Here is a 25,262-nt window from a genome sequence, read left to right as displayed (position 1 = left end):
ACTGGGGCATGAAGGGACTCAGCCCCTGGTGCTGGCCTTTCTCAGCCCCTGCTGGTGCCTACCTGAGGTGTGTGGCACAGCTCCTGTGCTACCTGCACACGGGATGATCTTCCCCCCCCCCCCCCCAGGCTGGTTTCCACCTGGCTGCCAGCCCAATCTTGTACAAGAAACAGTAAGTAGTGGATGAGGGAAGAGGGAGAACTGCAGAGGGCAGACAATCAGGCCCCTGGCACTGAAGGAAGAGAGAGGGCAGGTGTTCCCCAAGGGGATGTTAACATTCTCTCCCCCTCCAACAGGTCCCAGAGGCAGTAAGCTTGCGTGTGAAGGGGGAAGGCTGCAAGGGCCAAAGGCCACCAAAAGGGACTTGACAAACAGGGGCAAGGGGAAGGTTGTCCCTCCAGCCTCTAAGGGGAAAAAGCTTCTCTCCCCTTCTCCATGGAGGAAGGTCACAGCTTCTCCAGGCTTCCTGAGGCAAAGACCTGCCCCAGAGGGACCAGACCAACAGATCCCCACTCCTATCTCTGTAGACAGCTCCTTCTCCATCGAGGCTCTGGAGCAGCTGCTGCCTGGGGGGCACTGGGAACCCCCCCCAGAGCAGTCAGATCCAGGTTCTGACCCAGATCTTTATCATTGAGCCTTCTTGAGCCACCAGCAGCCAGGTGCCAGCAGGGAGCTCCGGACAGAACAAAGCCAGCAGCACCCAGGCCCCTGCAGAGAGAGAGACTGCCAAGCAGAACCAAACCAGCAGCACCCAGGCCCCTGCAGAGGGAGAGACTGCCAAGCAGAACCAAACCAGCAGCACCCAGGCCCCTGCAGAGGGAGAGACTGCCAAGCAGAACCAAACCAGCAGCACCCAGGCCCCTGCAGAGAGACTGCCAAGCAGAACCAAACCAGCAGCACCCAGGCCCCTGCAGAGAGAGACTGCCAAGCAGAACCAAACCAGCAGCACCCAGGCCCCTGCAGAGAGAGAGACTGCCAAGCAGAACCAAACCAGCAGCACCCAGGCCCCTGCAGAGAGAGACTGCCAAGCAGAAGCAAACCAGCAGCACCCAGGCCCCTGCAGAGAGACTGCCAAGCAGAACCAAACCAGCAGCACCCAGGCCCCTGCAGAGAGAGTGCCAAGCAGAACCAAACCAGCAGCACCCAGGCCCCTGCAGAGAGAGAGACTGCCAAGCAGAAGCAAACCAGCAGCACCCAGGCCCCTGCAGAGAGAGAGACTGCCAAGCAGAAGCAAACCAGCAGCACCCAGGCCCCTGCAGAGAGAGACTGCCAAGCAGAACCAAACCAGCAGCACCCAGGCCCCTGCAGAGAGAGAGACTGCCAAGCAGAAGCAAACCAGCAGCACCCAGGCCCCTGCAGAGAGAGACTGCCAAGCAGAACCAAACCAGCAGCACCCAGGCCCCTGCAGAGAGAGAGACTGCCAAGCAGAAGCAAACCAGCAGCACCCAGGCCTGGTGAGACAAAGAGCAAGAGCTTTGCTACCAGGCTCTGCTCAGGTGAGGCCACAGCTGCAGTCCTGGAGCACGGCATTGGGTGCTCCCTCAGCAAGTCTGCAGATGCCACCAAGCTGGGTGGCTGTGTGGATCTGCTGGAGGGGAGGGAGGAAGCTCTACAGCAGCACCTGCACAGGTCAGGCCAATGGGCCAAGGCTAATTGCATGAGGCTCCAGAAAGCCAAGTGCCAGGTCCTGCACTGGGTCACAACAACCCCATGGCAAGCTACAGACTTGGGGATGTGTGGTTGGAAAGCTGCAACTTGGAGAGGGAGCTGGGGGTGTTGGTTGATAGTCAACAGAACACGAGTCAGCAGTGTGCCCAGGTGGCCAAGAAGGCCAAGGGCATCCTGGCTTGTCTTAGAAGCAGGGTGGCCAGCAGAACAGGGAGCTGATCACCCCCCTGTGCTCAGCACTGGTGAGGCCACACCTCGAGTACTGTGTTTAGTGCTGGGCCCCTCACTACAGGAAGGACACTGTGCATTTAGCAGCTGAGGACAGCTCCCTGTGGCCAGCTCTCCATGGCCACCATGTGAGGGGGTTTCTCAGTGCCACCAAATGCAGAGGTGGGCACCAGGAGTGGTTGAGGGCTTCCTAGAATTGGGCAGCCCCAAGCACTGTGCAGTGAGGCCAGTGGAGGCCCCAGCTGGGCACAGGCAGAGGCTGGAGAGCACCAGGACCTTTTCCTGCTGCCTGCTGGTGCTCATGGGAGGGGAGGGCAAAGAGGGACTGGGTAAGCAGCAGGTTCAGTTAGTGGTGAAGAGCATTTGCCTTGAGGGGGTGGCATCTAGCATTGCCAGGGTGGGTGTGGGACCCCCTGTTGGCATTTACCCAGTGACAGGATGCAGCCCTTAGCATGGTCAAAGGTTTTTCTCAGTTCCTTCTCCCAGGCAGCAAGGGACAGGGCAAAATGAAACGGCCTCAAGTTGCCCCAGGGGAGCTTTAGGTTGGACATGAGGAACAAGTTCTTGCCCTTGAGGGTTGTCAAGGCCTGGCCCAGGCTGCCCAGGGCAGTGGTGGAGTCCCCATCCCTGGAGAGGTTCCAAAACCACGGAGATGTGGTGCTGAGGGACATGGTTTAGTGGTGACCAGGCAGTGCCAGCTGCTCCCATGTTTGAGGCTCTTCCATCCCATCCATTCTGTGATCCCATCTCTCACTGGGTTGCTGGAGAGCTGAGAACTCTGAGCTCCCTCATCTTCTCAGTGGTGGAGGATCCAGGGGACAAGCTGGCAGCAGCAGGGGCACAGAAGAAGGCATTGAACTTACAACAACCTGGGTTTATTGGTGCAAACTGGGAACCCTGGGTGACTGGAAATATTCACAGCCTGGCTGGGGTGGAGGCACTGCTCAGCCCTGCCATGCTACTCCCCCACTTCTGGAGCTCAGTCTTCATGGATGTTGAAGAGCTTTGCTACTTCGTTGAGATCACTGTGTTCCTCCCCATCTTTGATGATCTGAAGGAAGGAAGAAAGGGTTAGAGCCAGCACAGATGATGAATCACCAGGCTGCACTGAGGTCAGCAGCCAACAGGAAGAATCAGGTCCTGTCTGAAGCTCTGCTGGTGGGAACTTCAGCTCTCCAGAACTCAGTCCTCACTACAGCCAAGTTCAGGTGGGAGAGTCTGAAATGCAACATTTTGTGCCTACACAAATGGCTGGAGCTCCAACCAGCCCCCCTGTCCCTGCAGGACCTGTGTCTCAAGCCTGGGGACAAGCATCTCCATGTGCCTTGATCTTAGCTCAGAGAAGATGAGCCAGACCTTGTACTGGGCTAGAGGAGCCACTCAAGGTGGTCTGAACTTGCAAACCTGCCTTCTAGACAAGGAGTATCTTGAGCACACCTGGCTCTGCTTCAGGGGAAGGGCTGCCAAGAGGAGGAAAGGATCTCTCCTTCATGGGGCTGGGAGAAGGAACAGCCTCGTGGAAGCTTACAGTGAGATCCCAACTCCAACTTCCAACATGAAAGAAGAGTTCACTGTGGAACAGATCACCTGGGGACACTGTGGAATCACTCTCACAGTTTAAGCTCCTGAAATTCTCCAAGGGTGTGAGAAAGTGACCTCAGCCCAGCTGACCTCACAGAGGTACAGAATAGAATAGACCAGGTTGGAAGAGACCTTCAAGATCATCGTCTCCAACCCTATCACCCAACACCAACTAATCAACTAACCCATGGCACCAAGCACCCCATCAAGTATTCTCCTGAACACCTCCAGTGATGGTGACTCCACCACCTCCCTGGGCAGCACATTCCAATGGCCAATCTCTCTCTCTGTGTAGAACTTCCTCCTAACCTCCAGCCTAAACCTCCCCTGGCACAGCCTGAGACTGTGTCCTCTTGTTCTGGTGCTGGTTGCCTGGGAGAAGAGACCAACTTCCGTCTGTCTACAACCTCCCTTCAGGTACTTGTAGAGAGCAATGAGGTCACCCCTGAGCCTCCTCCTCTCCAGGCTAAGCAGCCCCAGCTCCCTCAGCCTCTCCTCACAGGGCTTGTGTTCCTTGAGGGTGAGGGGGTGGAGGCAGGCTCTGGGGCGTGGGGAGCCCGCGGCCCTGCCGAGCAGAGCAGCCCTGCGCTGACCTTCCGTGCGATGGGCATCCTGTTGAAGATGTTCCACAGGACGATTCCCACCACGACTTTATCCCTGAGGTAGAAAATGACACCTTTGCCATAATCTTCTCCTGGCTTTGGGACTTGAGGCTTCGGGGAGGAGCTCGGAGAAACGTGAACGTCTGAGGCTTCTGCTTCCGTTTCGCTCTCCGACCGGATGCCTGTCCCTGGTGCAACGACAGCAGGCATCAGCTACCATCATGGTGTCATACTGACAGTCAGGGCTGGAAGGGACCACAAGGATCATCCAGTTCCAACCCCCCTGCCATGGGCAGGGACACCCCACACTAGATCAGCCTGGCCAGAGCCTCATCCAGCCTGGGCTTAAACACCTCCAGGGATGGGGCCTCAACCACCTCCCTGGACAACCCATTCCAGGGCTTCACCACTCTCATGGGGAAGGACTTCCTCCTCACCTCCAGCTTCATTCCATTCCCCCTAGTCCTATCACTGCCTGAGATCCTGAGAAGTCCCTCCCCAGCCTTCTTGTAGGCCCCCTTCACAGAATCACCAAGGTTGGAAGAGACCTCAAAGATCATCGAGTCCAACCTGTCACCACAGACCTCATGACTAGACCATGGCACCAAGTGCCACGTCCAATCCCCTCTTGAACACCTCCAGGGATGGGGACTCCACCACCTCCCTGGGCAGCACATTCCAATGGCTAATGACTCTCTCTGTGAAGAACTTTCTCCTCACCTCCAGCCTAAACTTCCCCTGGCACAGCTTGAGACTGTGTCCCCTTGTTCTGGTGCTGGTTGCCTGGGAGAAGAGACCAACCCCTTCCTGGCTACAACCTCCCTTCAGGTAGTTGTAGAGAGCAATGAGGTCACCCCTGAGCCTCCTCTTCTGCAGGCTAAACAATTCCATATCAGATACTGGAAGGCCAGTATCTGGTATCTGGTGCAGCAGGTAGGCCCATGAGGGTGGCAGCAGAGTTCTGTGACAGGCTGAGGTGTTGAAGTTTCAACAACAGGAGGTTGAAGAACCCCTAAGGTGAAGCCCAGCGTTGACAGCTTCCAACCCACACCACTGAACACAGAGTGCAGAGCAGGCAGCAGGGGCACAGTGAACCAGCCCAGGCCTCCTTAGTGCAAAACCTGCAGAGGAACTCAAGCTGCACTAGAGAAAAGAAGTGCTGCTTAGAAGAGCTACATGATGTCTCCCTGAGTGTCAAGAAGAAGGGGCCAAGCTCTTCTCAGTGCTGTGTCCTGTGAATAGGACAAGGGGCAATGGATACAAACTGGAACTCAGGAACTTCCACCTCAACAGGAGAAGAAACTTCTTTGGTGTGAGGGTGCTGGAGCCCTGGAGCAGGCTGCTCAGAGAGGCTGTGGAGCCTCTGAAGGCTTTCAAACCCCACCTGGATGCATTCCTGCATGGCCTGCCCTAGGTGATCCTGCTTGGGCAAGGGGGTTGGACTTGATGATCTCCAGCTCTCTCCAACTCTCAATATTCTATGAATGTTTGCATCCCATTGCAACACCAAACCCAGCTTTTAAGGCTTGGCCTAGAGAAGCAGGAACCAGGCTGATGTCTCCTGATGCTCTCTAGTGAGGTCAGACACCTGTGTGGCCACCACAGAGGAACACAAACCCCTCTGTGGGTCCCCAGCAGGACCCCAGCCCTACCTGACTGCTCTGTGGCACTCTTGGGTGTGTCTTTCGCTGTGGCCTTAGCAAAGACCCCAACTGTTGGCAAGCTGCTGTCAACCAGGCCGATGGCTTCATAGCCCACGTTAGGACCCAGGTCACTCCTAGGGATGAAGCAGAAAGCACCTCCATTTGTGGCATCAGGGAGACAGACACAGGCAATTCCAGCAGCCCCATGGTCTGCAGGAGTGTTGTATGGGACAGACTGCGGTGCACAGGTTGGCCAAGACACATCAGCCTCCTCTGAAACGTCAGGAGGCATCACACAGGTTTCAGGCTCTTCAGTTCAGTGAAGGCCTGCTCCCTTGGAGGAAGCTGGGGGGCTTCCAAGAAGGATGGCCACCAAGATGAGCCAAGGGCTGGAACCCCTCTTCTGTGAGGACAGGCTGAGAGAGTTGGGGTTGCTCAGCCTGAAGAAAAGGCTGTGAGGCCTTCTGGTGGCCTTTTAGGACTTAAAGAGGTCACAGAATCACAGACTGCTTCGTGCTGAAAGGAGCCTCATCTGGTTCCAACCTCTCTGCCACGGGCAAGGGCACCTCCTACTAGACTGCTGCAAATGAGGAACACCAGAGGAAGACATCAGCATTACCAGAACATGGACTGGTGCCAGTAGGGCTTTGCAGCTCCTGTCATGTTTTCTCCAGCCAGCCTCCCGCTCACAACGGCGTGGTCGTGGTGCTCCACTCGTCTCCTGCCCAGTTTGATGTCATAGAAGCAGGCAGCATCCCCTGCCTTGGAAAGGATCCTGAGTGAGGGCTTGAGCACTGACATCCAAGCTTGAAGTCACACCCAGACACGAAAGGAGAGCAGAGTGGAGCTCTGCTCTGAGTTCTGCTGACAATCCCAGCCCACCCCCAAGCCCCACTCTGCAGGCTACACAAGCCCTGGTTTCACCCATCTTTGGCAAAGCAAGACAGCACCAGGTGGGGTTTTCCAGAAGAACCCAAGCCTTCACTCCCACCAAGGGGCCTCCTCAGCAGTGGATGAGCCATGCTACCATTAGGCTCCCCCAGCTCCTCTTACAGCCCATAATTACCCTGGCCAGCAGTGGCAGGGCAGGACAGAGCTGCGGTGCCTGAGCACACCTGGGGCTGCGGGCAGGAGCTGCACCACAAGTGGATGCCACCACCCACCCACTCGTGGCCCCTTCACCTCCTGGGGGTACAGCTGGGTGTATGCTGATGGCAGCAGCACAGCCAGCAGGCAGAACTCCTCAGCAGGTACTCACCACCCAGATGTTGGAGCGTGCCTGCAGCTCGGCGTTCACCCGGAACCCCCCGAAGTCGGAGTCCACCTCCAGCCCTGCCGACTTGGCCAGCTCCACGTTGGGCTCCAGCCCCACGGCGGCCACGATGTGATCGGTCTCCACCTGGTGGGGGATTCATGATTCACCATCTCCCCGGCCCTGCAAACCTCCCCCCTCTCCCTGCTGCCCTCTTCACCTTCCGGCCATCCTTCAGGTGGATCGCCAGCCGGCTGCCGCTGACCGAGACGGACTTGACCACGGCGTTGGGCATGACCTTCACGCCCTCTGGAAGCAAACACAGGGGGCAGCTGCTTGCTCAGGGCTGCATTTCAGCTGAATCAGGCATTTTTGGTGCAAACAGAGCAGGGGCCAGGTTAGAAAGCAGGGGAGGGGCCACCTTGCCTCTGCTGCATGTGTCAGTGGAGCTCTGGGTGAAGTATGAGGAGAAGGGGCAGCCTTCAGAGCTGAGTTTCTATCTCAGTGACAATCAAAAGCACCTCTGATGACAAACTCACACACACAAGTACACCTCAGCCAGGTTCTCAGGCTCCAGATCACAGCCAGACCCAGGGCTCCACCAAGGCAGCTCCCACAAGCAAAATCCCCTAAGTCAGACCTGTGGGTACCAGGATCTGCCATCTGCAGCCCCACTCTATCCCTGCTCTCTGTCCCCACTCCACCGCCTGAGGCTTGGGAATGTTCTGCACTTAATGCAGCAGATGGAAGGAGGTATCTTAAATCTGCCCTTATCAGCTCAACACTGCACCAGCTGGCCTCACAGAGGTCCCTGGGGCAGGGGGCTGCACAACCCTGATCCTAGAGTGACTCTGGGATGAACTGGGATGTCAGAAGGAAAGTCACTCAAGGCTGGAGAGACACAGAGGAGAAGAGCGAGCAATTACTGGAAGACCACTGTGGTGCCAGGATCCAGAGCTGCTGAGGGAACTGCAGCTGTGGCAGCAGGGAACAGCCAGAGGGAAAAGCTCTCTGGCACCAGGGTGTGGATTTCATAGAACCATAGGATGGCTTTGGCTGGAAAACACCACTAAGATCATCGAGTCCAACCCTCAACCCAACACCACCATGGCCATCACACCCTGTCCTCAAGAGCCACAGGTCTCTTGAACACCTCCAGAGATGGAGACTCCACCACCTCCCTGGGTAACCTCAGCTTCCCCAGAGGAACCTGCAGCCAGGAATTCACAGCAGCTCTGTTCTGCCCGAACTGTGACTTGTCCTGCTCTGTGTCTGGGTCACCTCATGAGAGCCCCATCTTCCTGAGGCTCCACCAAAGCACCAGCAGAGAGCTGTGCTTCACCACAGCTACACCCCAGCCACCAGCCTGAGTGCCTCTGGCAGAGGAGCACCATGTGCAGCTTCACCTCTTCTGACTTTCTCTGTGGTCCAGTTGCTCAAATACTCAGGGAGGACCTTGCCCATGTTGCCATTCTCTGGAAACAGCTGGATCACCTCCAGGCCCCTGGTTCGTGCTGGAAGGACAGGACAAAGCAGGACTGTCACCAGCTGTGACACTGAGCAGCAGGACACAAACACAGACAGAAGTTCCCAAAACTGGGAGTTTTTGGCTCCCAGATTTTCCTCAGGAGTCACAAAGGGACTGGCTGAGGTTTCACAGACCCCTGCAAACGCTGGGAAAAGGCAGCAGCTTCTAAGGCAGATGTTTGGGACCTGGGGAAACCCTCTTTTATTGGAAGGGTGACCACAAAGACACCACTGGCAGCCAGGCTCCAGTTGTTCACCATCTCTTGGAGAGAAGTTTTACTTGGAGGTAAGAGTTTTAGGGTGGGTTTTGGCACTGAGGGAGAAAATGGAAGTGTTTACAGGCTGGAATGGCTCTGCTGGCCTGCAGAGCTCACAGGCAGCCTAGCTGCTAACCCCCCTCATGGTCAGGGGCTGCCCAAGAGAGGGAAACTGGCTGGTTTTGCTGTCATTTCAGGTTACTGCAGGCAAACCACCAAGCTGGGCAAAAACTGCAGGTGGGCAATCAAAAAGATGCTGCCAACATCAGGCTGCTGCCGCTCAGCACCCAGCACTTCTGCCTGGGGGTGTGCAGAAGCAAACTCACCTCTCCTCCCCAGAGCACAGGCCAGCTCGCTGCCCAGAAAGCCACCCCCAATGATTGTGATGGATTTGACCTCTCTTGAAATCTTCTCCAGGTTTCTGAAGTCTTCAATCTGAAAGAAAGATTTATTTCCATCTCAAACAGGAACAGCAGCAGCAGATCCATCAGGCCCCGCTCAAAAGTCTGCCCCCATCAAGCTCCTGCATGGCTTCCAACTCCTGATTCCCCTGAGAAGGTCCATGCCTGCTCCAGGTCCCACACTCTGAAGAGGAGTTTGTCAACAAAAAGCAGCTCTACAGCAAAAGACCAAGAGCCCTGTGACCAATCTCCATGTCTTTTATTCACTTTGTCCCAAGGCACAGGATGAAGGTGAAGAAACTCCATGAAGGCTATCAGGTATGATAGAACTGTCAGGGTTGGAAGGGACCTCAAGGATCAGCCAGTTCCAACCCCCCTGCCATGGGCAGGGACACCTCACACTACAGCAGGCTGCTCAGAGCCACAACCAGCCTGGCCTTAAAACCTTCTTAGCATCCAACCTGAACCCTCCCACTTCTATTTTTGTTCCATTCCCCCTAGTCCTATCACTACCTGACACCCTAAAAAGTCCATCAGAGACCATCAGAAAATGATCTAAGCCAATCCAAGAGCTACCACCATGAGATAATCACTAATCATCCTTGCTCTCAGAGCTGGGGCAAGGAGAGGGGTGGTCTAGCAGACTCTGCCCTGGGGAAAAGGACTCAAGAGCAGAGAGAGGTCACCAGTTGAGGGAGGCAGTTGCCAAGGCCCCTGCCTTGGATGCCCAGCAGAGTGAGGCAGCTGGAAATGTTGGCTCAAAGCCTGCAGCCTCCCCCCAGGCCTGGCAGCCCTTACCTTGCGGAACAGCGTCAGCCGGCGCTGCACCTCCTTCCCTGCTCGTTCAATGGCAGGCAGGTTCCTGGGGGAGCCACCTGGGGACAAGGGGAGACAGAAAGAGCATGATGATCCCATGGCCATGCCACACTGCACATCCAAACACAAAGCTCTCCTCAACCTGGACTGCTCAATGCGTTCCACCCCCTGGTGCTGCCTCAGATTTGAATGTTGAAGTCTTCCCGGGCGAGCAGGAGGTGACCCCACAGACACTCAGGGGAAAGATCTGATGCTCTCCACCTTGCTCCACTGACTGTCTCCAGCCAGCTCCACTCACCACAGAGCTGGAGAACTGCCAGGGTTAGCTGCTGGAGCAGTGCTCTGCACAAGCAAGAGCTGATTCTTCTGCTCACTGCTGCTACATCTGCAAAGGAAGTCACCTTCTCCGCCTTCCCTGCTCATCTTCACAGGACTAAGCTTTGAAGAGAAAAGCTGGCTGGTGCCATGCAGGTGAAAAACCCCAGGGCATGGCTGTGACTGTCCTTCAGCTGGATGTCTGACACATGCTGGTACTTCCTTGGCAGATAAAGGCCACTGCACTAAAGCCTGGCACAAGACAAAGAAACAAACCCAACAACTTACCAGTGGCAATCAGACATTTGTCATAGGAGATCTGGGTGCCATCACTGAGCTTCACAGTGTTGCCTCTGACATCCATGTGCACAACCTGCAAAGTGGGACAAGCAGGAGAGCTCATCTTTGGTGCACCATGGGCCAATGGAGTTCAGCTGCACAGAGCATGGAGGAGAGAAGCAAACTGGGAGGTAACATTGTTCCACCTCTATGTTTAGGAGGGTGGGGGAAGAGTGGAAGTAGAAACTGAGGCCATGACAGAGCAGGTTGATCTTTCCAGGGTTTGATCCTAGGAAGTGGACCCAGACACCTGGTGTGGTTGAGCAGTGAGAGGAGTCACTGACATCTGATTTTGGCAGCATACAAAACACTGGGGAAGTAAAGACAGGCCTCACCACAAGCTCTTCCACCTTCCCTGCTGACTTTATAACCCACCACTCAGACCCCCCCTCCTTTTCCACCCTCTGACCAACACACAGCCCAGCTCCCAGTTTGTCCCACCTTGTCTCTAATGCCTACTCATCCTTCCCTCTTCCTCATTTTCCCCTCACTTGGCTTACTACTCCTCACAGCTTCTGTTTTCAGTCCTCAGTTGTGCTAAGTGGTGATGGAGGAGCTGGGTAGAAGGTTGGACTTTGTGACCTTAGAGGTCTTTTCCAACCCTTATGATTCTGTGAAAGGAGAGGACAGGATGACCCCAGGCCTGAGGACAGGAAATAGAAGGTGAAAAGGGAGAGCAAGGGACCACACTAAGTGGGCTGGGAAGAGGTTCTTGGGGCTGTGTTGAGTCCATAATGACATCTCCAACACCTGGAGGAACAGCTGAGCCAGGAGGAGCTCAGGCAGGCAGCTGCCAAACAAGGTTATTTCAACAGGAGATCTTCTGCCTTGCATCTGTCTGGGAACCACCAGACTCCAGCTGTCTCTTGATGACCTTAGAGGTCTTTTCCAACCTTAATGATTCCATGACAAGATCAGTGTACTCCCTGCTCCAACCCAGCCTTTCCCCAAAGCTGTGCGCTCCTCCTCAGCCAACCCTCCACAGCACAGCCCCACTTGTTCAGTCTCAGCTCAGGGGGCAGGCCCAAGGCTGGGAAGAGCTGTGTGATGCCAGGACAGCAGGCAGGGCTGTACCCACCTTCTTGCCACAGAGCACAGCCACTCCACCGTTCTCCACGAAGGGCAGGTCACGAACGGGGACGTAGAAGGAGGGCGGCTGGAAATAGATGCTGCAAAAAGCTCCGTTACCAAAGGGGTTCTGCTCTCTCCCAGCTCTTCAGCAGGCACACAAAGGGCCACCCTGGGCAGCCACAAGCACCACTGCAAGGCTTACTGATCTATCTGTATGGATTAGGTCAAGGGTTCTAGACCAGCAAAGCTTTGTCACCAGAGCAAGAGGAACTACACGTGAGGCTGGAGCTGTGCAGCTCTCCCCTCCCCTGCACTAGCCACTACGCTTCACAGGACTCCTGAGCTGGTGGTGGGTGTCCAGTGGGATCACAGCAGGGCTCCAGAGGAATGGAGCACTCAGCTCACTCTCCCACAGGAAGCAGCCTTGATGGAGTTAGAGAATGGTTGGACTGGGTGATCCTGCAGAACTCTTCTGTGACCTACACCATGGAGTCAGCCACCCCAGGGCAAACCACCACCCAAGCTCCACAGGCAGCAGCCAAGGTTCTGCCTCCCCTTTGCTCGGCCTAGCGACAACACAGCCAGCCACAAGCGCACCCCAGGGCTCCCCTCACAGCGCACACCAAGGCAGAGATGTCCCCAGTGACCCCCCACCAGCACCCTGGGGTCCCCCAGAACTCAGCAGTGGTTCTCTCACAGCAGCCTGATCATTGCCAGCTTCTCCCCAGGCCCTCTCCTGGGCCCCTGCTGCCACCCACCTCCTCTCCTTGCCATTCCACTGCTTGAAGCGCAGCGTCTCCGTCACTTTGGGGTCGTCTGAGAACCAGAGCTCTTTGGAAAGGGGTGGCCTCATGTAGGGCAGGGCAGGATCTTCAGACACGATCAGCACCTGGAAGAGGTCATGGAGCACATCAGCTCTGCCAGGCCATGGCAGTCCCCACACGCTGGCAGCAGCTCTGAAGCAGGCAGGCTACCGAGCTGGGCATCTCTTACCCGGGCACCAGGGTCCCGAGCCCGGATGGACCTGGCAGCAGCAAAGGCAGCAGTTCCTCCACCAATCAGCAGGAAAGGGACATGAGATGGGACCTCAGGGCGAGCTCCTGCAGCTGCAGGGGACAGAAGATGGGGCACAGCTCACTGGACATGCAGCAGGGACACCAGCCTAGCCCCACAGCCCTGGCGCACACAGCCCGCCTTGGACAAACTGCCCTCCTCCTCCCTGTCCTTTCCACCCCAACAGCTTTCCCAAGAGCCATGCTGCTGCTCCACACACTGCTCCAAGCTCCACTCTGCTGGCTCCCTCAAATCAAACCACATTTGACCAAAATGAGGTTTCTTCTGCCATGTGCCCAGCTGGGCTCCAAGGCCATGGTAGAGTTCTGGGACGGGCCATGAGCACAGCTTTTAGCAGGGGGCTTTTGCTCCTCCATTGCAGATCCACTTTGCTCTAAGGAGTTAAGAGGAAGGATGATCTACATAAGGAGCTCAAAGAGCCACCACTGGGGTAGCCTGTCAACAGGTCTCTGAACAAGACCAGTGGACTCAAAGAGCTTCAGCTCATAAACTGATCTAGTTAAGAACCCTGCTGACATTTGCCCAGCTGGGTGAAGTGCCTGCAAAGGCCACTAAGTTCCTTTCCAGCATCCAACAGACAACTACAGAAGCTTCACAGAAGATCAGGATGCTCTCTGCAGTTGATTCAGGGCAGTAAAACCATTCCTGGCCTCTGCTCTGGTCAAACACCACAGCAGAGACTCAACACTTGGGTCTTAAAGGAAGGGACAGAGCTGAGCTAGCAAGAGGGACACAGCCCCAAGGGGATTCACCACAGCAGGAGGAGGGATATGGCCAGGGGGTCATTCCCACCAGGAAGCAACCTTCCAAGTCAACCTCCTCAAAACACCAGGGCATGTTTTTCTATACTTGCACTCTGAGAAGAGCCCAGCTGTTGAGCTCCTCCCAGCACACACCTCCTCCCACCAGCAGGTCCTGTTCCTAAGCAACAGGCAGTTAAACCCTAAGGAGAAGTGGACCAGTCTCAGATGACCATGGAGACTCACCTGCTGTGCCCCCAGAAGCAGCACTTGTACCTGAAAGAGAAGAGACTTGCTGAGTCCAGAGCAGCAGAGGCTGTGGAGGACGCTGCAGCTCAGGGCTGACTCACAAAGATCCCAGATTCAGAGGCTCTCTGCTCCAAAGGGACTGAGCAACCTCTGCTTCAGCATCTGGGCTCTCAATCTGTCCTGCAACCTCCCTCTTGATGTTGGTGAGAGGCTGGCCCAGGCTGCCCAGAGAGGTGGGAGATGCCCCATCCCTGGCACCGTTGCAGGTCAGGTTGTTTGTGGCTCTGAGCAGCCCACCCTAGCTGCAGAAATCCCTGCTGACTGCAGGGGGTTGGGCTGGATGATCTTTAAAGGTGCCTTCAAGCCAAGCCATTCTGTGATTCTGTTTCAGAGGCCTCAAGTCTCTGAGTACAAGCAGAGCCCAGGCTGGAACTCACCGGGCGGAGAGGCTTCGCTGTCCTGAGAGCGCGTTGTGAGCGTCGAGACGCGGCTGGTGTAGTGATCCTTGTTCTCCCTCAGTGTTCTGAACACCTGCAGACAGGCAAGGAGGTGCCACCCTGTGCATCTCACACCATCGAGGTACCTTCTGCTTCCACCCCCTGACAGGCTTTTGTCTGTCCTGCTGGCTCAGAAAAACCCTGTGCTTCCAGTTTCAGTGGACCAACATAGCCCTCATGGGGGAAAAAAGGTACCCAGCAGGGTCTCTGCCTACAGCTGCAAGAGGAAAGCAGCCAGGACAGGACCTGCTCTGCATCAGATGTGATCTATCTTGGCTGTCTGGTTGCTCTCCACAAGCAATAGACCTTTCTGCAGGTGTCTGCTGTGGCTCAGTTTCACGAGGAACCAGAGAGAGCAAAGGAAATGCAGCTAAACCTACCCTGGGGCCATCTGCAAGCCACAGCACAGGGCTGTGGTAAGGGAGACACAGTCAAGGGAACAATCTACCCTCAGCTCCAAAAGCCTGCAGCAGCTGGACAGGACAGACTGGCTTCCTGGCTGACAGCACCTCTTCTCTGGAGACTTTCAAGACCCATCTGGATGTGTTCCTGGGTGACCTTCTCTAGGAGACCCTGCCTGGATGATCTCCAGAGGTGCCTTCCAACCCCTACCACTCTGTGGTTCTATCACACTAGCAGGGATGAGAGCACTGATGTCAGCAGTGCCCTCCAGACATGGGAGGTGGCTGTTCTAGGTAAGAACCTTCAGCTGAAGGCATTCCCATGTCCCATTGCCAGCTTCCTGTGTGTCTCTGTTAACCTCAGCAGCTCAGTGCTGCAGGCATCATTTAACTTCCATGAGAAACTGGTAAGGTAGAGGAGCAAAGCCAATGCTGGAGGCAGGGTCCAGTTTGATGCTTGCCAACCAGTTAGAGGGAGGCCAACACCTTCCTTAAGGCAAAACCTCCCCTTGCCAGTAATCCAGACCACACAGGCATGATGTTGAGTCTCATCCTGCATCACAGAAGAGACCAAACCTGTCAAGGCAGCCTGGAATTCAACTCTGTCCAACTGCTGGGCTTGGAGTGGTGGAGGAATAACAAATAGAGAAATAAAAGCCTCTGGAATGAGAAGTCACAACAGGGAATGCTGATGCCACTTGGTTAGCTAACCAAGTGTTGTGACATCCAAACTGTGCCTGACAAAAGTTAAGCCTTGTGGGGGGGTGGAGCTGAAATCTCTTTTGGTCCCTTCAGCATTCTGCATTTTACCACTCTGCAGAATTTGGTGTTTTGGTAACCCAGCAAACAGTCCCCAACAGCAGCTGAGGGATTCAATGCCAGGCACACAAAAAACACCCCCAAGGAAAGAGCACAGACAGACAAAAGCATGTCCAGGGAACTAAAGAATGCCAACCCCCCCAACAACACAGTGTTGAAAAGAAGTAACATGAAGATGGTTTTGGAAGCCTTATGCTTAACTATGCAGAAGTCAAGGTTAACAAAACCACCTCTGCTGCTGCAGGCAGAACCAGCAAGTTTTTTCAGAGGGTCTGAAGGGCAGCAAAGAGCAAAAGAAATCTGATCCCTTAGGGCAAAGGGGGGGAAAAAAAAAGACTGTTCTGTACATGCCAAATGGGGTCTTGGGGGTAAATCATTCCAAAGGGACACTGCCAAGCTCTTTCTGGTTGGGAAGACAGAAAACAGGAACTCTGCCAGGCAGCAGAGTGGTGTTGGGTGGCATTTCAGTGCTCTGGAGGAATCAAAAAGCAGAGCACACTTTTATTCAGTGGATGATTTCCTTTTCTCCTCCTGACAGCATGCATGGAGAGGTTAATTCAGGTGGGCTTCTCTGGTGGTTACAAATCACAAGTGGGCACTCTCGGGAGGGTTTCAGATGTGGAAAAGATAATTCCAAGGCAATTTTTTTTTTCCCTCCATCGGAACTCCTCTTGTTGGTTTGTAAGCTTCAGTTATTAGCCAGTGGCCCTTGAAACTCAATACCTGAGGCCAGGGAGCACAGGGAAACTGGTCTGAGGAAATGGTGATGTTGGGATGAGAGCCAGAAGGGTCCCTCCCTCCACCCCCTCACCCAAGGAAACACATGGATTTAAGCATCTTACATAAACTCCTGTCCCAGTGACTGCTCCTCCTACTATTAAGTACAACCATAGGTTGCTGCCAGCTTTGCCAGGGGCACCTGAAGACGTCAGGGATCTAGAAGGGCATCTTAGGTGATGACAATGCAAAACTGTAGGTGAAGACAGGCAATGGAAGAGAAGAAAGGGACAGGGCTGAGTATTGAGGAGGGTTTGTGATTAAACAGAGAAGCAGAAGCAGTTTCAGTTACCTGGTTTGTCACCAAAAGCACAGCACAGCAGGGCACAGCAAAGGATAGCTACAGGGAAAAGACTTTTCCTCCACATGGAGTCCTCACCCCTGGAGGTGTTCAGAATATGAGTAGATGTGGCACTTGGGACGTGGTGTAGTGGTCATGGAGGTGTTGGGTAGGTTGGATTTAATCTTAAGAGGTCTTTTCCAACCCTAATGATTCTGTGGTTCTGAATTTGGTTTATTCCCCAGGAGCCTTCTGCATGTGAAGAGTTTCATTAGGAGAAAACCAGGACTTGAAACTTAATGAAAATGGTCCTCCAGGAGAAAGGATTTTGAAACTGAGATTTGTAGGATATGACTCAGCTACTCCCAGGTCATGCTGCTGCTCTTCAGCTCTCCAGGAATGGGACTGACTCTCCAAGTCAGGCTGGAGAGTCTGACTTTCTTTCGGGTGGTTTGAGCAGGACATGAAGGTAAGGTCACCAGTTTGGAGGTGGCTTAGTGCACTGCATCTAAACACTGATGTTCTGAATGGAGACTGGGCAAAGAATGGTCCCCTTTGGTGTTTAGAGCATGTGTCACCCAACCCTCCCTGAACTTCCAACCCAAACAATTCTTTGACTCTATTATGAACATGGTTTAATGGCCATGGTTGTGTTGGGTTGATGGTTGGACTTGATCTTGGAGGTCTTTCCCAATCCAAACAGTTCTATGATTCTATGGCCATGGTTGTGTTGGGCTGATGGTTGGACTTGATCTTGGAGGTCTTTCCCAACCCAAACAGTTCTATGATTCTATGGCCATGGTTGTGTTGGGCTGATGGTTGGACTTGATCTTGGAGGTCTTTCCCAACCCAAACAGTTCTATGATTCTATGGCCATGGTTGTGTTGGGCTGATGGTTGGACTTGATCTTGGAGGTCTTTTCCAACCCCAACAATTCTATGATTCTAGGGATGTGGTTTAATGGCCCTGGTTGTGTTGGGCTGATGGTTGGACTTGATCTTGGAGGTCTTTTCCAACCCCAACAATTCTATGATTCTAGGGATGTGGTTTAATGGCCCTGGTTGTGTTGGGCTGATGGTTGGACTTGATCTTGGAGGTCTTTCCCAACCCAAACAGTTCTATGATTCTATGGCCATGGTTGTGTTGGGCTGATGGTTGGACTTGATCTTGGAGGTCTTTCCCAACCCAAACAGTTCTATGATTCTATGGCCATGGTTGTGTTGGGCTGATGGTTGGACTTGATCTTGGAGGTCTTTTCCAACCCAAACAATTCTATGATTCTAGGGATGTGGTTTAATGGCCATGGTTGTGTTGGGCTGATGGTTGGACTTGATCTTGGAGGTCTTTTCCAACCCCAACAATTCCATGATTCTAGGGATGTGGTTTAATGGCCATGGTTGTGTTGGGCTGATGGTTGGACTTGATCTTGGAGGTCTTTTCCAACCCCAACAATTCCATGATTCTAGGGATGTGGTTTAATGGCCATGGTTGTGTTGGGCTGATGGTTGGACTTGATCTTGGAGGTCTTTTCCAACCCCAACAATTCTATGATGCTACTAACACAAACACATCCACAGACACAGCTGTGCTTGGTTGTAGCATGTAAATGAAGGGTGAAGCCGAAAGGTAACTGAAATTACACTTCAAAACATAATTATCCTAAGGAGTAAATTTCCAGCCAGCTCAGTTAGCTCCCCTTGGATGTTTTCTGAAGGAAGGAACAGAGATACAAAGCTAAGTGAAGTCAGCTGGAGTAGAGCCAAGGCTTGACAGGAGAGAAGGACAGCAGCTTCTTCCCAGGAGCCACCCTTCTACTTACATAGACACCTGCTCCTAAGCTGGACAAGCCCACAAGAAGGGCAGAGAGCGAGCTATCGCCCTTGCCCCTGGGCACACCAGAGCCAGCCACTTGTCTGCTGGGCTGCAGGTCTAGGGGCACACTCCAGCGCTGCAGCAACTTGCCTGAGGAACACAAGTCATTAGAGAAACAAAAAGTACCAAACACAAGCAGACTGTCAATGCAAAGGTAGGCTTGGAGGTGGAGAGAAAGTATCACTTCTGAAAGCTAGGTAGGGAGCCACGAGTTTGAAAAGCCCAGAACCACAGCTGAGTGACTGCAGGGAATTCACCCTGCCACAGCAGGCAGCTCCGGGTACCAACAACATCTGCAAGATCAAAGAGTCACTCAACAAACCAACAGTAGGAGCAGCTACAAGGAAGCCAGAGACTGTTTCCAGCTGAAGGAACCTTCAGGCCATGGATTGCTGGGACAAGAGTGTGCTGCACCCGTGGTGTCCTCACCCCCTTTTTGTCACAGGCAGGGACTGGCCCAAAGATGCACTTTGCTCCACCATGTGTGAGCAGAGGCCAAAGTCACCCCACTAGGACAAGCAGTTGGTGTGGTTATACCAGCAAAAAGTCCCTCTGCCAACACTGCTTATTCCACTGAGGTCAACCACCAGCAGAAAGAGACTTCTGCTGACCAAGGGCAGCCCAAACCCCAGGAGGGCAATCCAGATGAACGCATCTTCCAGCACACAGGACAGTGTGTCCAGGTGAACAGATAAATAATGGTTTCATTTATTATAATCCAGGCTCCTGCCTGTCCCAATTAGGGCTCTAACTGGAACAACCCTGGAGGGGTTTCATAGCTGTGGGGATGTGGTGCTGAGGGACGTGGTTTAGTGGTGACCTGGCAGTGCTGGGTTAAGGGTTGGACTTGATGATCTTAAAGGTCTTTTCCAACCAAAATGACTAACCCAGCCACTCAGCTGAAGCTGGCCAAAGTGTTTGGGTTTTCCTGCACAGCACCTTCCCACCTGACACTGAAAGCATCTCCCACCTCCTCCAATGCTTAGACAACATCCAAACTGCTGCACACCTTTGATCTCCTTGCCTGGACGAAGCTGTAAGTGACACAAACCCGCAGGCACCCAGCTGGATGCCAGGGTTCTCCCCCTCACCTATGGCTTTCCAAAACGCAGAACTTCTCCCTCCCGTTCCCGGGATCTGAGCATCTGCACCTCCACCACCCTCTAAGCACCCTGGCTCCGGGCCACCCCACGCCGTATTCCACCCACAAGCCTCCTTTGATGTGGCTGGCAGCGGAGAGGAGCGGCCCGTCCTCCCGGTGCGCCAAGGGCAGCGCACCGGCCCGCAGAGATTTCGCCGCCAACAGCGATTCGGGGCCAATTACCTCCGGATCGGGCAGCGCCCAGCGCCGGCGGCACGGCGGGACGGCTGCCCTCTGCCTGGCTAACGGGAGCCCAGAGCTTCCGGGCATCTGCGGCGCTGGAAAACCCCGACTGCCGACCGCGACCTGCCGCTCCCCGGGCAGCGGACTCCGGGCTGTACCGGGCTGGGCCGAGACACCGCTCCGCCCGCGCACCCACGCGCGGCACCGCGGGCTGAGGAGCCCCGGACCCCCCGCGTCTGGCAGGAAATCATCATCGGGGACCCCTCCCGCCTCTCATAGAGCCCCGATCCGGGGCCTACCGCACCGGCGAGACCCCACCGGCCCCAGTACCGGAGGAGACTAACCCCAGCCCCAGCCCTGGCTGTGGCTCCGACTCACCGGCGGCAGCGGCGCGCCCCCGCGGCGCAGGGCTGAGGGGTCGCAGCGCGGCGGCCACGCAGCAGCGGAACATGTCGCCTGTCGCCGGTCGCCTCACGCCGCTCCGGGCTCCGCCGCCGCCCGCCCCGCGCCTGCGCCGCCGGGCGCTCCCCACTGGCCGCCGCTGCCGCGCCTCTGCCTGTGCTTCCGGCCGCCGCTCTGCCCCGACGGTGCTTCCGGCCGCCGCTCTGCCCCAACGGTGCTCCCGGCCGCCCCTCTCCCCCGCCGGTGCCGCTCTGCCCCGACGGTGCCCCTGTTCGCCGCTCTGCCGTCTCCGTGTTGGGCGCCGCCATGCTGCGGCCGCCCCGCTGCCGCTTCCTCCCGCCCCGCCGCGCCGCCTCCACCGGGGCCGCCCGGCGCCGCCTGCTCTCCACGCCCATCTTCTACGCTAACGGGCCGCCGCACATCGGCCATCTCTACTCCGCCTTGTTGGCCGATGCCCTGCACCGCTACCACGGCCTCCGCGGCGCCGGCCCCGGCCGCCTCTCCACGGGTGAGCCTGCGCCCCACGGGCGCTGTGGTCTCCCCCGGCCTCTCCCCGGGGCTATTCCCGTGCCTTGTGTCCCCAGGCCTGCCCCGGCCACCCTTGTCTCCGCGGGCGGGGTCCCAGGGCCCCCGCGGCATCCCGGCCTCTCTGCCGTTTCAGGGACCGACGAGCACGGGCTGAAGATCCAGCAGGCAGCGGCCGCGGCGGGGACGTCACCCCCGGAGCTCTGCGAGCGGGTCTCGGGGCTCTTCCGCCACGCCTTGACCCGGGCCGCCGTCTCGTTTACCGACTTCATCCGCACCAGCGAGCCCCGCCACCAGCGAGCCGTGCAGCATTTCTGGGGGCGGCTCCGGGATGGCGGGGCGCTCTACAAAGGGGCTTACGAGGGCTGGTACTGCACTCCCGAGGAGTGCTTCCTGCCCGAGAGCCAGCTCGCCGACAGCAGGGATGCCCAGGGACGCCCCTGCAAGGTGTCATTGGAGAGCGGCCACCAGGTAACGGCGGCGGCCCGGGCAAGGGTGGCCTCTCCGGGAGCATTGCTGTGGTGGACAGAGTACTTTAAACCACTTAAATCCTTTGTGGAATCCTGATTTAGGATCCTGCTGCTCTACACCAGTTGGTTACAGAAGAGCGGTTCAGATCCCCTAAAGAGTCACCCTGAAAGGTATCAGCAAAAGTGCCACTCAGCAGAGTTTGGTGACAAAGGTTCACTCATTTCTGACTGTGTGGAAGTAACACACAGAGGAAAGTCAAGTTGGAATTGGGCTGGAATGATTTACACAGAGCCTAGGGAGGAGCAGGGTGAGGGAGACCCTCCTGGGAATGAGCAAACATGGATCCTACACAAGTCTTGAGTGCGCAGCGTTGCTCTGGCCACACACAGCGGGGGTTAATGCCTCCCTGTAGCCTTTTGTGGCTCATGTCAGCTGAGGCCTGCTGTGTCGCACAGAACAGGATCTGGCTGGGCAAGGGGGAGCTGTCAGAACCCCAAAATACCAGCCATGGGTATCTCAGGTACTCTGAGGTGCTGCGTGGCTGCTGTGGAGGAGGAGACACAATCAGTCTGATGTTGCTGGGTGCAGTGCCAGGAGTGAGACTCTCCTCTGTGGAACCAAAAACTCAACTTCCTTATCTGGGAGCCTTGTTCAGCTTCAAAAGCTGAAAGCTCTTGACACGGGCATGGATCTCGTGTGTATTACATAGCTCACACCCTATCTGCCCACTGAATGGTCACTGACTTGGCTAAATGTGTCACCTCATGGATGGAAAGTTGTCATTTGGTGAACTTGAAGGTGAGGGAGTGGTGCTGTCAGTGCTGTGACAGGCTGGTAAGCCACCAGAAGTAGCAGTGAAGATGCCCTGATGGTTAAGCTGGGGGATAACAGGAGCAGAGCACTAGGGCTGGCGGTGAGGCAAGAGTTGGTGATGTCGTTTTGTCTGCTCAGGGTTTTCTGCTGTTACTGCAGAACCACTTTTTAATTAAAAGGGTCTTTGTGGCTGCCTAGTTTTTCACCTGGCACTGCAATCTGCTGTGCAGGGAGGTGTTCCATGCCTGGGGGTGGCCAGCAGGACCAGGGCAGGGATCTTCTCCCTGAACTGGGCACTGTTGAGGCCAGACCTTGAATCCTGGGTTTAGTTTTGGGCACCTCGTTCCAAAAAGGACATTGAGGGACTGGAGCAGGTCCAGAGAAGGGTAAGGAAGATGGTGAAGGGTCTGGAGAAGAGGTCTGGTGAGGAGTAATTGAGGGACCTGGGGTGGTTTAGTGAGGAGAAAAGGAGACTGAGGGGAAGACCTTCTGGCTCTCTACAACTCTCTGAAAGGAGGTTGGAGCCAGGTGGAGGTCAGGCTCTTCTCCCAAGGAACAAGTGATAGGACAAGAGGAAACAGCCTCAAGTTGCCCCAGGGAAGGTTTAGATTGAACATGAGGAACAATTTCTTGCCTTTGAGGGTTGTCAAGGCCTGGCCCAGGCTGCCCAGGGCAGTGATGGAGTCCCCACCCCTGGAAGGATTTCAAAGCCATGATGATGTGGTGCTGAGGGCCATGGTTGAGTGGTGACCTGGCAGTGCAGGGTTCATGGTTGGACTCCACGAGCAGAAAGGTTTCTTCCAACCTGAACAACTCAAATGATTCTCTGGGGAATGAACATCTCTAGAAGCAGAGAGTTGAGCCAACTCAAATCTCCCAAGTCCTGGGGGACCCAGGGTGACTAGGAGAGGAGATTCCACCATCATGGAGAGCCGTGTGGTGGGAGCAACAAACCACACACAGAACATTCCACACACGTGGAAGCACTGGCCAAGCCCCTGGGCTCTGATTCTTCTCTCTGCTGCCTCCCCAGGTGCACTGGAGCAGAGAGGACAATTACATGTTCAAGCTGTCCGCGTTCCGGGAGCCGCTGCGGCGCTGGCTCCAGGACAACCCTGAGGCCATCTCCCCTCAGCCCTTCCAGCAGCGCGTGCTGCACTGGCTGGAGGAGGAGCTGCCAGACCTCTCTGTGTCCCGGGAGAGGAGCAGGCTGCCCTGGGGCATCCCTGTCCCCGGTGACCCTACACAAACCATCTACGTCTGGGTGGATGCCCTGGTGAACTACCTGAGCGTGCTGGGCTACCCCGAGGCGCACGGCGAGTGGTGGCCGGCCGCGCACCACGTGGTGGGCAAGGACATCCTCAAGTTCCACGCCGTCTACTGGCCTGCTCTGCTGCTGGCAGCGGGGCTGGCACCTCCTGAGAAGATCTTGGTGCACTCCCACTGGACTGTGCGTGGGCAGAAGATGTCCAAAAGCCTGGGCAACGTGGTGGACCCCATGGCTTGTATCCAGCGGTTCACTCTGGATGGGTTCCGGTACTTCCTGCTGCGGCAGGGTGTGCCCGAGCGGGACTGCGACTACTACGAGGAGAAGGTGGTGAAGGTGGTGAACTCGGAGCTGGCCGATGCCCTCGGGGGGCTCCTCAATAGGTCAACAGCCCTCAGCATCAACCCCACCAACACCTACCCCTGCTTCTCAGAGTCCTGCTTCCCAAAGCTCCTGGGTGACGGGGTGCCGAGAGCTGGTGGCAGGGCTTCTGCCGAGGACTACGAGCTGGTGGCTTCCGTGGCTTCTCTGCCTCTGCAGGTGGCCACTGCTTTTGAGGCCTTCCAGATCTACAGGGCCTTGGAACACATCTGCCTGTGCGTGAGGCAGACCAACGGCTTCTTCCAGAGGCACCAGCCTTGGAAGCTGAGCCGGGACAGCCCCCCGGAGCGGCTGTGGCTGGACACCGTCCTGCACGTGACGCTGGAGTGCCTGCGCGTCTTCGGGACGCTGCTGCAGCCTGTGGTGCCGCGCACGGCGGACAGGCTGCTCTCCAGGCTGGCTGTGGGGCCAGAGGAGAGGACACTGCTGGGGCTGACCTTCCTGCCGCGCTACCACGGGCAGCCCTGTCCTTTTGAGGGGAGACCGCTGGGGCCCAGCACTGGCCTCTTGTTTCCGAGGCTGGAGAAGTCATCGCAGCACCAGGCAGGAACCCAGAAGCTCTGACAAGTGGCTCCTGTCAATAAAATCCTCCAGGAGCACCCCAAAAATGATGTCTTTGTTGAAGGCATGTTCCTGGTGGTGGAATGGAGCTGTGTGGTGTCCTGTGAGGGGACTGGTGTGGGTCTGTCCAACATGGGGAGCAGATGAAGAGCTGGGAGAGCTCCTCAGGTCACAAGGCTCCAGGGAGACCTCCTAGCAGCCTTCTAGGGTTTGATGTGGGCCCCAGGAGGGGTGGAGAGAGACTTTTTACAAAGGCATGGAGTGATAGGATCAGGGCTGATGGCTTCAGGCTGGAAGCAGCTCAGTTGAGGTGAGACATTAGGCAGAAATTCTTCTCCATGAGGGTGGTGAGACACTGGAACAGCCTGCCCAGAGAAGCTGTGAATGCTCCATGCCTAGAAGAGTTCAAAGTCAGGCTGGATGGGGCCTTGAGAGCAACCTGGTGTAGTAGGAGGTGTCCCTGCCTATGGCAGGGGATTGGAACTGGATGATCTTTAAGGTCCCTTCTAACCCAAACCATTCCATTACTCTGTGACAAGACAGCCAAGGGTGGGAATGTTGTTGCTTTTCTCCTCTGAAGTTATTTTATGGGACAGAAAAAGTGTCTGAGGCAAATGTTTATCTCTTTAAAAATCAGGAATTATTCCTGAGTGCTCTTGGGGCTCCACTGGAGACCTCTCATGAGTGTCTGCTGTCCTCCTGCATACAAACTAGAACCCAGGAAGTTCCACCTCAACATGAGGAGGAAACTTCTTTGCTGTGGGGATGCTGGAGCCCTGGAGCAGGCTGCCCAGAGAGGTTGTGGAGTCTCCTCTGGAGAGCTTCCAAACCCATTGTGGTCCTGGGCAAGGTGCTGTGGCCAGTTCTGCTTTAGCAGGAGCATTGAACTGGATGATCTCCAGAGCTCCCTTCCAACCTCACCATTCTATGATTGCCTTCTAGCCCCTTTATCTTGTCTCTGAGGAGCAGGTTGGGTGCTGTGCTGGGTACATTTTAAACAAGAATGTGGCAGCTCATCTGCTCCTTGATCCCTTCAGAGGCAGCAGCCCCTCAGTCCCTCCCTGGGCTAGGTCTCCAGAAGAACAAAGGTCTTTGCTGAGGCCTTCCTT

At 55.7% G+C, this 25,262-nt stretch overlaps 2 protein-coding genes across 3 annotated transcripts; one reads left to right on the top strand and one right to left on the bottom strand.

Annotated features, from left to right (window-relative positions):
- Positions 1-2,667: 2,667 nt before the first annotated feature.
- AIFM1 (apoptosis inducing factor mitochondria associated 1) lies at positions 2,668-20,257 on the bottom strand. Of its 2 annotated transcripts, none has more exons than XM_054169547.1 (17): positions 20,112-20,257; positions 18,357-18,499; positions 14,201-14,294; positions 13,761-13,790; positions 12,694-12,806; positions 12,459-12,589; positions 11,708-11,798; positions 10,579-10,663; positions 9,958-10,034; positions 9,085-9,193; positions 8,381-8,488; positions 7,195-7,283; positions 6,981-7,121; positions 6,342-6,484; positions 5,732-5,856; positions 4,071-4,267; positions 2,668-2,947 (listed from the first exon to the last, which is right to left on the bottom strand). In XM_054169547.1, the coding sequence occupies exons 1-17, from the start codon at positions 20,182-20,184 to the stop codon at positions 2,876-2,878; spliced, it is 1,821 nt and encodes a 606-aa protein (XP_054025522.1). In that variant the 5' UTR covers positions 20,185-20,257; the 3' UTR covers positions 2,668-2,875. The 2 variants fall into 2 exon arrangements, with proteins under 2 accessions (XP_054025522.1, XP_054025523.1); XM_054169548.1 differs by lacking the exon at positions 18,357-18,499 and adding an exon at positions 16,323-16,450.
- A 129-nt stretch (positions 20,258-20,386) lies between these two features.
- MARS2 (methionyl-tRNA synthetase 2, mitochondrial) lies at positions 20,387-24,182 on the top strand. The gene is made up of 3 exons (XM_054169563.1): positions 20,387-20,643; positions 20,797-21,131; positions 22,978-24,182. Exons 1-3 carry the CDS (start codon positions 20,442-20,444, stop codon positions 24,154-24,156), a joined length of 1,716 nt encoding a protein of 571 aa, XP_054025538.1. The 5' UTR covers positions 20,387-20,441; the 3' UTR covers positions 24,157-24,182.
- The last annotated feature ends 1,080 nt before the right edge of the window (positions 24,183-25,262 follow it).

Source organism: Dryobates pubescens, chromosome 18 (genome assembly GCF_014839835.1).
Source record: "Dryobates pubescens isolate bDryPub1 chromosome 18, bDryPub1.pri, whole genome shotgun sequence".
NCBI classification, from domain to species: Eukaryota; Metazoa; Chordata; class Aves; order Piciformes; family Picidae; genus Dryobates; species Dryobates pubescens.
This window is presented reverse-complemented; position numbering and strand designations above follow the sequence as displayed.

Bases quoted from the DNA above. Each gene is read 5' to 3' on its own strand.
- AIFM1 (XM_054169547.1), bottom strand. From the start codon at position 20,184: ATGTTCCGCTGCTGCGTGGCCGCCGCGCTGCGACCCCTCAGCCCTGCG. The intron at 11,799-12,458 runs GTGGGTGGCAGC...AGCTTTTTGCAG, and splicing joins TGGAATGGCAAGGAGAGGAG to CATCTATTTCCAGCCGCCCT. The intron at 7,284-8,380 runs GTGAAGCTGCAC...GTTTGCTTCCAG, and splicing joins CACAGAGAAAGTCAGAAGAG to AGGGCGTGAAGGTCATGCCC.
- MARS2 (XM_054169563.1), top strand. From the start codon at position 20,442: ATGCTGCGGCCGCCCCGCTGCCGCTTCCTCCCGCCCCGCCGCGCCGCC. The intron at 20,644-20,796 runs GTGAGCCTGCGC...CTGCCGTTTCAG, and splicing joins CCCCGGCCGCCTCTCCACGG to GGACCGACGAGCACGGGCTG. The intron at 21,132-22,977 runs GTAACGGCGGCG...CTGCCTCCCCAG, and splicing joins CATTGGAGAGCGGCCACCAG to GTGCACTGGAGCAGAGAGGA.